Source organism: Nipponia nippon, unplaced genomic scaffold (assembly GCF_047370975.1).
Source record: "Nipponia nippon isolate SJK-2023a ecotype South Korea unplaced genomic scaffold, ASM4737097v1 scaffold_3, whole genome shotgun sequence".
Taxonomy (NCBI): domain Eukaryota; kingdom Metazoa; phylum Chordata; class Aves; order Pelecaniformes; family Threskiornithidae; genus Nipponia; species Nipponia nippon.
In genome coordinates, this window is record NW_028262347.1 from 100,746,568 (window position 1) to 100,758,589 (window position 12,022).

Consider the following 12,022-nt stretch of genomic DNA (forward strand, 5'->3'; position numbering starts at 1 on the left):
TGAGTGGCAGAACTAGGGATAATAACCAAGTCTTCTGATTGCTCCTGATCATCATCCAGAGCTCATGCTGACCTGCTTCACTGCTGCCTTTTATTTTCAAAATGAAATCCTTGCTACGAACTTTCCTAGAGAAGTTCCCTGAGACCTTACTGCCTATTGGTTTATCAAATAGTCATTTCTCACTCCCCTTCATCTCCTTTTTTGGAAAAACTTTGACTTTTCTTTGTAAATGGTAAGTCTTTATGAGCTTTGCCAAAGGGGAAAATTTATATAGTGAAGAATCTCGTAAAGCTGCCAAGGTTTTCAGTACTCTTTTTAATGCATGTTGGTGACTAATTTAGTTACTGTAGAATTTAATAATTAACTTTTTAGTTAACTCCTTGTTGTGTAATAAAGGTAAACAAATTAAAAAAGCAGAAAACGTAATTGAAAGGAAATAACTTGCATGCAAACATTTTCAAGTCTGGGTTTCTGAGAAGTTTTTAATGTGGCTATCAAAGTTGCAAAGTTTGGATTGAGTACTTCAATTGCTTCAGGCTCAAAACTAAGAGTTAGTAAAGGCTCTTCAGAGTTGTGTGCTCTTGGACCTTTTCTGACTTCCCTGAAAGGTGGGGTTGCTCACTGTCTAGCTTGGAGGTGCTTAGTTCCTTCCAGAATTGGATGCTAAATCCTAGCTGACGTTTGAAGTGTGGAAGAAATAGTAGAAACGCGTTGTGGGTTTGGTTTTTTTTTTCCCCCCTCCCTGTACCACCTGCCTTTTCTCTGCGCAAAATGGCAGGATCAATAAGTCACCAAGACAGATTTACTAGCTAGCACACTACCCAGCAGACACATCCCTTAAGATTCGTAGCTGTTAGCCTGTATCCTGTTGTACAGGTTCTGACTGTAGAATTTGCACTTTGCCTGTACTTGCATGAGAACCAAGGCATATATCACTGCTTCTTCTTCATAGTATTGTGTTCCATCAAGCATGGCTCTTATACAGGGCGTATATTAACTGCAAAATCTGTTTCCCTATATTTGTGAGTAAAAGATAAGCGACAGGAAATTTCTCAGTTTCTTAGAATCCTTGTTTGAACTTTTCATTTATTATTTACTGCTGGTAGGAGCAAGATGGCATCTTATTTTGTCTTTTCATTGTTTTATTACTTTATCTTTCTCCTCCTATTTACCCGCTTCATCCCTCATTTGCTTACATTTCCTGGTTTGCTCTTGTAAGGTGGCTCACGACTACTGGCACGTGGTCAGATAGTTTTCTTTAAAGAGAAGCTGGCATTGTATGGAGTTGTTCTGGAAGATATGAAGAGAGCATTTCATCAATAAGAAATATGATCTTGTAAACCTGAATGAGGTAGAATGACCTTCTAAGAACCCCTGAGAATTCATGACCTCATAGAGTAGATGGTGGATATTTTCTACGTTTGCTTTCATCGTTTTAGTTATTTATGCATTTGCATGGGAGGGACCAGGTAAAGAAGCAGAGGCAGAAAGGCTAGAGGCAGGGCAGTGTGTTTAAGCCCAGAGAAAAGTCAGTGTACAACTCCACCCAGAATTTGGTATGAGGTCCTGCTGATGGATTTTAGAGATCCTCAATGCTGCTTTACTCCTGGGTATCAGGGTATAGTGGAAAAAAAGTCTCTAAACAGAAATTTACTATTGATTGCTATAAAAATGTATATAACATTTTATTCATCTTGACAAATCACAAAGTTCTGAAGACCATTTTGTTGGATGAACTAATATGAATTGTATAATTTAACATCATGCAACTGCTTTAGTTCACTGTGATATGTCCAAAGGTAATATTAATAAAAACATCTTAATGAAGTGCTACCAAAAAAAAAATAGTGGAGAACGCTGATTTTTAGAGCAAGAATCTATATTGCGTTATAGTAAATAGCACTTACTTCATTCGTATTTATAGTAACCTAAGAGATATTAATTGCTCAACTGTTTATATCAGCTGCAGTGCCTAATTTCTTACCACTTATGGCTTTGCCTGCATGTCATGCTTTCTGAATTTTGTAGTTTGCATATAGGGTATCAGTTAATGAGACATCAATTTTAAGTAAGCCATTTTGGGTCTTCTGTGGTCTAGACTTGCTCAAGTCTTACTTTTGTTGAACTGCAATAATTGCACAGATGCTGGTGCATATCCTAGAGTATGCAAATTAATGCTGGGATTGCCAAGCAAGGATTAAGAAATTCCTGCTTCTGAAATGTAACTTGTAGCTGGTGTGTCCTTAGAAATGCAAGTTTTCGTTTCTAACAAATCCAGACAAGTAAATTGTTTGTCTGTAAAAGAAATACAATTAATTTCCATTTTTATGGTTAAAGGAAGTTTGTTTTTTATATTTAAGTATGTAAATTTTCATTCAAATTAGGTCGAAACCTCAAGCTATTGACATCTTGCTAATGCAAACTTTAGTGTTCCAAAATTAGTGGATCCTTGAGGATGTAGCTTTATGGTCATAAGAAATAATTTGTATTCTTAAGTTATGTGAAATATAAAAGCTAATAGAGCTTTATTTTAAAACATCATATGAAAAAGCTCAGTAGCTCATTAACAGAATTTACTGTATTGATATAGAAATTAAAATTAAGTGAAATTCTAAAAATATTAATAATGAACAACTTAATATATTCTAAAGAGTACAGTAGGCTTAGGGTTGAAAAAGTTAACCTTAGAATAATAAGTTTCAGATAGACATTTCTGAAGAACAATACACAACAGATTGTGCTCAGATAACGAAATAAGGACTCTCTGATGCCTTGAAGTCCTAGGGGTTACAGGATTCCTGAAAGTTTTTTCTTTTCACTGTGTACTTCTTATTTTAATACTTAATGTTGAGAGGGATATAACATTAGACAACTATACCTTTTTTATCTCCTACTTTACAGCTTTGAGTTCTATGCTATTTTGTATTAATGATGTTTGGATAGTTCAATATTGTATAAGCAAGAATTTGCCTTTGAAACTTCAATGAGTTTTGTTTCATGTTCCACAGAATGTTCAGATGTTACAGGGTATCGAGAGATTGAAGCTCTTGCTCTAGAGTCCTTACATTACTCATTGTTGTGGCTATATTAACTGTAGCCCTCCTCTCTAATGTGAACAGCCTTTCCATTTTCCCGTGTTTCTTCAATAATGCCAGGACATTAGTTCAATGCAGTTGTAGGGGAAACAGTGCCACCCGTTGGATTACCACTATCATCCTTTTGTTACATAGGCCTGGTCCTGGAAGGTGTGCTGATCCCCTTTCGGTTATCATGGCTTAATTCTGATTGTATTTTCTCAATGCCTATACTTTCCCTGCAACTTTTATTATGCTGCTACACCCTTATTAAAATTTCCAGGGTGGTGGTTTTTTGTTATTGTTGTTTGTTGGTTTTTTGGGTTTTTTTTGTTTGTGTTTTCTTTTTTTTTTCCCTCCTGTTCTTAATGTGTATGCATAAAGTTTGACTGCAGTTGACTGCAACAGAGCAGTTAAAGCTCTTCTGGAGCATCTTGCTAGCAGTGGAGAGGAAAACATTTTTACAGTTTTCTTTAAGTGGATTTTATCTGCTGTTTCTCTGACTTCTGCCTCAAAAAGGCATTGTACACTTTTGTTGAACTCTGTGGCTGGATTTTTTTTTTTTTTTTTTTTTTTTTTAGGAAAGATTTAAGGATATGCAGCAATTATTCCATGTTTTTCTCCCTCTTTCCTTTAATCAGATTGGTGTTTATTTTTAGCTTGATACTGAGCGCTTAGTCAGTGTAGCTGCTAGCCTATGACTTCACATTTCTCAATCTTAAACAGTAAGTTATTATAAATCAAAAGATTCTTTCCTTCCAGACAGAGAGAAGTTATAATAGATGTGTAGCAATTGCAATGTTGTGCCAATTGCATTGGAATAATAAACAGAGCAAGCAAGCTTCTCCCTATGGCCTGGATAACAAAAAAGACAATAATTCACATACATATATGCTTTTTTTCTCCCTTAGATTCTAGTTGCTGTGAGTTTGAGGTGTCAGTCTGTCTATGTTCATACCTCTCTCCAAGCATAGTAAATTCCCCAAAATAGGTGTTATCTCCCATGACAATCTAGCAAAGGCTCTAATCTGAATCTAGACCTAAACTCAATATTTGTCTCCCTGGGTCTGAATAACCAGGTTGCATTAAGCTTTCTTAGGTGGGAATACAGCAAAAAACTTGCATCTGTGACTCTATCAAATGTGTTTATATAGCATGGAAGGGTATTAATTTTCTTAATTTTAATATAACTCTAACCTCATTGGTTCAGGCCCTGCTTTTTCCACACACTTGATATATTTAAGTTCAGCTCAATACCTCTGTCACTTAGCAAAGGAAAAACATGTTTCTCTGCTAGCAGGATAAAAATGGAGTTTAAGATTCCCTTCTCTTCTGATGCCCTTTGTGTGGCTTTTGGGGACGTTATGAATTGTAATGTTAGGTATGTGTTTTGGGGCAACAGAAAAGAAAACAAGCCTCGATTTAAAATGAGATATATATTACAGTAGAGGAATGGTGTAGTTTTGCATACATATCTCGCTGTTCAGTGTAGCATAGGAATCTGGAGCTTCTCGCAAAATTTAGATATTTGCATTTTAGTGGCAGTTATATGAATTGTCGTAGAACATTTAAGTCCTTAAGTGCCTTGGAAGATCTTACCCAGAATCTATATAACGTTATTTAAGCAGCACAATGATGATTATTAAGGGATTGGATATAACTAAAATGCAAGGCTGGTATACAATTATGCTGGTTTTGTTCTAGAGGACTCCTTTGGCTAGTAAGCAATGACTGAATGTTGTGACCTAAGACTTGCTATGTGAAATGGAAAATAAAAGTCCAGCTTTACTTGTGTACTTTGCAAAACTTGAAAGAATGAGAAGAGTGTCACAGAGCCCGCAAACCAGAATACAAGTTTAGTTTCTCAAATTTCATTTTCAGCATTAAATGGTCATTTCAGCATTCTTAAGCTCAAAACTCCTGCTATAGGATGAATCTGTAGTTTCGATTTTGGGGGTTTTGGGGTTGTTTTTTTTGGTTGGTTGTTGGTTGGTTGAGTTGTTTGCTTTGTTTTTGTTTTTAAGGAAATACCTGTATTTAATAGTGGTTTTGATGGTGCTATTAGTATATACATGATTCCACAGAATGTAGGCTAAAACATCACCATTAATACTTGACTTTAAACTATGTAAGACTGAATACCTGTGTTAAAAACTCATTTGGGTCAAATGAAAATTTTCACCAAAAATGTAAGAACTGTATTCCCAGAACCCTCAGCACCTTGATTAACTCTGTTTTTTTTTAAAAAAACAATATATAAAGACTTCCCTTGAAATGTATTGATGATAATTAATTCTAGAGCAAGACAATGGGGCAGATTTGATTCAGATCCAAAATGCGATCGTGGGTGCCTTGGAATACTGCAAGGGGTGGGGCAGGGTGCGTACAATCACTTTGATTCCCCATAACTTCATTCAGAGAAAAACAGGCCTTGTGATCACTGCTAATCATAATTCAGGGTATATTGCAAAGTGACAATCTACAAGTTCTATTAATCACATTAGTTTCTTATGAGATGGTAAGACTCTTACCAGTTGATATGGATTTAATAGCTTATTTCACCTTGCAACACCTGTATGCATCTGATCAATAATGTAGTTTAATGAAAGAAGATTCAAACTGTACATGTTAACATTATTATATTAGACTTAGGTAGTAAAAATGTTATTTGAAGAGTTTCATGCTTCAGTCCTTGAATTTGACTGACAGATCTCACTGATTTGGGTGATAATGCATCAGAGAAGACAACAGGTACTTGACTCAGGCAAAGTACTCTTTCTCAGACATTCGCAAAGCAGAAAGTTATGGTCAGCAGGATGAAAAAGGAATGAAAAATTAATTTAAACTTTCAGTTGAATAGAATTTTTTTAACAAGTTGCAGTGATTACATCATATTAAGAAATTAATGAGTTTCTTTCTTTTATTGGAAATTATGTGCATGTTTGATTTTGGTCCTGTAGAGCTCCGGAGTTTGGTTATATAACTATAATTATACCTTAGTTAAGATACTGCCATTATAGCATTGAGTGATAGCTGAGAGTAAGAGAAACTTATACGTTGTTGTTTCAGTAAGTCTACTTAGAATTAACACATTGCACGTTCCCTTGTATTGCTGGCACTATGACTGTCAGGCTCCTTCCTAATACGGCAGCTTCAGAAAAAGGTCTGATGCCTGTATTGAATGAAGAAATTTTTGTTTCAGTGCTCATCTGTTTCTTGAACAGTTGAGATTGTCAACAAAAGTAGCAATAGTGGTGGTAGTACGCATTAGTTATGGTATTTATACAGATTAATATATTTGCTCTGTCAGAACTGGAATGACATCACTAGTTTATTTCACAAATGCAGTTGTTTAGATAGTGTCTTAAATTTTAGCCGCTTCTGACCTAAGAAGTTGTATTTCAACTGGCAGTGTAAGGAGCTGCATGTCCCCTTAGTTAGTAACCTGGTTTACCCAATCCTGAGTGATCAGTTCTCTGGGTTTATTTTAAGGGACATTCCTTCTAAGCAGCTACTTGAGACGTGCCTGCCAGAAGACTAAGGGACATTTTGTTTTGATTCTGTAGACCAGCAGATCAGATGAGTTGCAGGAGACATAATTTTCCATCTGTTTCCATCCTCTGTGCAGCAGACAGGAATCTTTTCTAATTTCTTCCAGAAGACTTGTATCTAAGATACAAAAAATAGCTTATTGGATTCATGTTTTCAGATTCCAAATTACCCAGTGGATGCCGTTGTTCAAGAGACAGAAACCTAGAGTAAGGATATCAGAAATCTAAGTCACAATGGGTACACAAACTATCATGTACTTCATGATTCTTCAAGCCAAAATTTGAGTGCAGAAATTTCAGTTATGCTGTCATGTGTAGATGCAGACCTACTTTGGGTAGGATGTGACACTAAATCTTCCCACAGTGTTGGAGAATCTGTGGGAGCCAGTAGAACAGACAATTGCATTGGCTTTATGTTCAGAAAAAAAGAGTTAGAGAGAGAGATGTGATTAATCCAGCTTCTGCTGCACTAGCCAGAAAAGTAAGTTCTACCTTGTTAACAAGGGCTGGATGCTAGACCTAACAAAATGATTTGGTTCAAAAACTTCAACAGATTTAAAGGGGGGAAAACATTGGGACTTACAAGGTGCCCGGGGTATGTATCCATTGTATCAGGACATGCTGCATCAAGCTATTGCTTTAACCTGTTTGAAAGTTAACTGTAGTCTCAGTGGACAGGAGTGCAGAGTAAATGCGTATTTTTACATAGCCTTACGCTTATTCTGTGCATTTTACAACCATGTATATAAATGGAAATTCAGTCTAATCTGTCATCACTCTTGGTTTACTTACCGATGAGCACAAACTTACTGCAGTCCTGAAGGATAGGTCTGATAAAGCTATAGTGTGATTCGAATGCCATGCAATAGGATTACTTACTATCTGAAGTTAAAGAATATAGTTTAACGGAGGTTAAGATCTAGGACCTAATTGTATACTGGGGTTCCCTGAGCTAGGATTCAACTTTTTATCTCTTTTTCAATGCAAGAAAGCATTCTATGATAATATATAGTGTTTGAAATTCAAGTAGGAGTAGCTTTCTAAAGAAAATGACAGCTGAAACAAAAAAATACTAGTTTATGATTTATTTTCCTTGTCTTTTTGTGTCTAAAAGAGTAAATGTTTCACTTTAACACTGTTAAATAATGACTCTTCTTTTTTCTTTTGTAGGTTGTCTTAGTCTTCGCTCTTAGCATTGGTGCTCTTGTAATATACTTCATAGATTCGTCAAAGTGAGTATTCTAGTATATTTTCCTTTCCCTCCTTTCCTGCAGCAATTAGACATCCTTAAATTGCTCCATTCATCTACTTCAAATCAGCGTTTGGTCTCATTGCCTGAGTGCGAAGAACTTTATAATAGTGCATAGTCTACCAAAATAACTCAATAATGGGAAAAAGACTTTATATAAACTAGATTGAACACAGTGACATTGGATCTGTGGAATGAATACAGAGAAAAACTACTTTTGTGTGTTGAGATTGTACATACTGTTGCAAAATTATGGTTTTTATGTTCATTGGACATATGTAGAATCTTTCAAATTGAAGACTAGGATAAGAAATACAGGGGAAGAATATTTGCCAAAAAGTAACAGTTTGCAGGAGAAAAAAAGTGTCTTGGGAGACTGACAGGAGCACTTCTGAAAAACTCTGAATGAATTAGACAGTATGAGCATTATGTTTTGCATATCTGTTCAGATTTCTGACTCCTGGGTTTGATAGATTTCTCCCAAGATAAGGTGAGCCAGTAAAAATCTGCAAAGCATCTCAATATTTTTTAGATTTACACCAATATTATCATATAGTGTTATAGTTTTGGCCAGGCAATAGAAAGTTTCATTCTGACTTTTTGAGGTATGTGATGGTTTGATACAAACCAGTGTAACTAAGAATATCCTCTCTGTGATATCATTCATACTTCACCCTTGTTTTCATATCGAGCTGGACACTGTCAGTGGTGTAACAGACAAATTGGTAGCCTAACACAGAAGAAACCAATAAAACGGGACTGTTTAACAGAATATTATTCTGTTGAATCCAGTTATTTTGGAAGGATGATATTCTGAAATATCAACAGCATTTTAAAGCTCTAGGACTACATATTTGCTGCTTTTCTCCGAACTAGTTTTAGGCTTGCCATTACTGCAATGGTTAAGATAGTATGCTGGAGTCACGCCGTGTGAGCCAGCCTAGCTGTCTGTAATGGCAGTGATTATGTTCTAAAACAATCCTTATATAACTCAGAAAATCAGACGTTTCACTGTTGACATCTGTACATACTGATATTCGGGTAGGTGGTAGCACTAGCAAAAGGCGTTCCTGAATACATGGACGTCAACTTTACATCGTGTGAGTTTCAAGCCATACCTTTGTAGCGTAGATGTGTCAAGCACAACACAAATAACTAAGGTAGACATTTTCTTTGTGGAGAGGAGCCAAGTGGTGGGAGAACTAAAGTTCTAGCTTGAGCTCCCTTGAAGTGAGGACAATACTTTTTCCTTCTTAACATTGTGGTGAGTGTTCTCATTAATTTTAGCAAATTTCTGAAGATCTTTTTAAAAACTTTTAAAAGTACAATTGCAAAACTTCTGGGTGCTCAACATATCCAAGTCAAAAGTGTCAAATAGAATAAAACCTGTTTCCGCTTATGTTTCAGTTTCAGACCAACAAAATACAGCTATTTGTCAGGGCAATTTTCTTTTGTCAAACTAATGGATTATATAATGATTTTTAGGCACTGTATTCTAGAAGCCTTTGTTCAATTGTTTTCCTCAAGGAGAGCAAAACAGACAACATGGGAGATTTCTCCGGTGTGCTTAAACTTTCTGTGGGCCCCCTAATCCATGTACTGCTACCACCTTATTGGCTGCTCTGTTAATGGGGATAGAAAAACGTTTGAACTGTAGGTCTCTCTGGATTTTAAGCCAATGTTTGACTTCCAGCTGCAGTTTAAATTCAGAAACCTCAAGTTAATATACTCGCACACTGTTCCTTTGTTTTCTCCTTCTCTCTTACCCTGCTTTCTTCCCACACATATATCTGTGTCTTTTTTTTTTTTTTTTTTTTTTTGGTAAATACTCATTAGTAGTTTAATTCAAGTTAGAAACTCGCCAGATATATCCCTGAAATGAAAAATTCTGCTTTAGTTCTGTATTAGCAGCTGACCTGACATCCATTTCAGCAATGCAGAATCAAATGTAGTGAAATATCAGTCTATTGAAGATCCCCAAGTGCATGATTAGTAAAAGTAATTCCTTTTAGAATTTGGTCAAACAGGAAATGAGGAAGGTTGGGTGAGAGGAAGGCTTGTGGTATCCTTAACAAAACAACTGGAACAACAGAGACTATGGCTTGGCCAGGAGCAGTGGAGACAAACAGGATCTAGTGTGCACGCTAGACAGACAGTGACACATACCATTGTGTGCTTTCCCTTGACAATGCGTTCTATAGCTGTTGTAGTCCACCTGTGCCATGGACACTTAGCTGTCATTTCATCTTATGCGTAGAGTAATAAAAATCATGTCTTCAATCGAAAGATGGAGAGTACTAGCGTAAGCATTTGTCTAAAACAAAATGCCAGCGATCTATTCATCCAAGACTCTTAATATGTCAGTAGATTTGCAGATGCAATGGCAGGTATGTCCACAAAGGAATCCTACATGACTTCATACATAAGGGACATCACAAATGATGGGAGTAACACCACCACTTAGATACTGAAGGAAGGGGAAAGAGTAGAAAGACCACTGAGTTTTGTCAGGCAAGGATGTGTGCCATGATTAGTTCTAGTGGAAGACACTGAGGAAGTCAATAAGGCTCATAGTGAAGATACTACCCATTGCTCCCTCTGCGATATTCATGGTATAGGGAAGGTGACTGGAGGCAAAATGAATGCTGTCACAACTGTGAGAGGAAGGTAAACGAAGAGCATTCTATGCTACCCAGTTCCTCACTCTCAGACACTCTCCCAGACTAGTGCCACATGAAATGGTACGTCCAGTGCAATGCTATTTGGAGGGATATGAGGTCAGAAAATAGTGCAGCTTCATCAACATAGTAGCCTCCATACCAGTTAGTCCTACATCTCAGCAGACCCAATTATGTAGCTTTGTGTTGCTATACAGTATGTCTGTACTAATTCTGGTTCTGGCACAAACTTAGGGATCTTTGCATCAGACTCCATTACAAAATATGGGCACAGTTGTGATCCAGTACATCAGCTTTAATCTGAATTGACTTTTCTTAGTAAAAAGCAGTACTTAACTCACCTTTTAAGAAAGGTTCTAAACAAAATCACAAAAATAATCATTCTTGGTGGAAAGAATGAAGGTTATTCATTGTTAAAACTATAGGGATTATTCCAATACCCTTCATTAAGATTATTCTGTTGTTTATTCAATGCTTCTACTTTTTACAAGCCACCAGATTGAACTGTTGTCTCCTAGTACCGCAAGATGTATATAGAACATTTTTCTTTAAAGTGAATATATACACTTTCAGTGATGTATGGTAGCCACTAATGGAAGATTTCAGTCCTTAAATGGGGAATTTATTTAGTAGAGAAATGACTGTCTTGGCATGCCTGTCAATTAAATCCAGTCACATCCTGGTAGGAAATGTTTCACTTATTACTAAGGACTAGACTCCTTCCTTCCTTTTTTTTGTAGAATCTTATTCATAAAACACTGCTTTCTTGGACAATGGTATTTTTCAATACTCGAAATAGCAGTTAAATGTGAAACATTTGCCAAAGAGATATAAACATCACCCACATAATTATTTTCATCTTTAGGTAACAAATAACCAAATAATTACATTTTTATTTTTAGAGATTCGTTCACTTTAATGTCTCTCTTCCATTTTTAGTTTGAATAAAAGCAGCACATTTAAAGAAGTAGTCATAAGCAGTTACTTAGAAGAGTTTTGATTAAGAAAGTGATCTACTTTAGTACAGAATAGCATGAATTAATTTCCTTTAAAATTTTTCATCATTTAATCCTTCAAGGTAAGGAAATACTGGAATGATCCTTCATTCTTAAGAGGAAAATTTAACTCAGTGTGCACTCTTTAGATGGTTCTCTGGAGTCTGTGGAATCTGCTGCATTAGAAGAGAGCACTTGATATCTGCCAATACTTCGTCATTTTCCATGCTTTTTTATAAGTGGTTTTCACAACCTCCCTCCTTCCTGTGTCCACTTCTGTTTGTTTTTCTGCATGTAAAAGATGTTTTAACAAATAGATATAGAAGTACTTCTCTTTTGCTTACATCAGCATTAAAGATGAATTGCCTATTTTTATTTCCATTTGCCATTCTGACCTCTGCATATCATACTGAATTAGAGACTCGAATAGAGTAGAGAATAACATTTGCTTACCGTGATCATCTTCAGGCACGGT

At 36.1% G+C, this 12,022-nt stretch overlaps 1 protein-coding gene across 22 annotated transcripts in view; it reads left to right on the forward strand.

The window, feature by feature from the left end:
- KCNMA1 (potassium calcium-activated channel subfamily M alpha 1) overlaps positions 1 to 12,022 on the forward strand; it is a 523,932-nt gene that overhangs the window by 234,979 nt on the left and 276,931 nt on the right. For all 22 annotated transcript variants that reach the window (XM_087767664.1, XM_087767663.1, XM_087767665.1 and 19 more), the window contains one exon: positions 7,796 to 7,857. In XM_087767664.1, the coding sequence (XP_087623790.1) occupies positions 7,796 to 7,857 (62 nt within the window). The remainder of the gene's footprint in view (positions 1 to 7,795; positions 7,858 to 12,022) is intronic.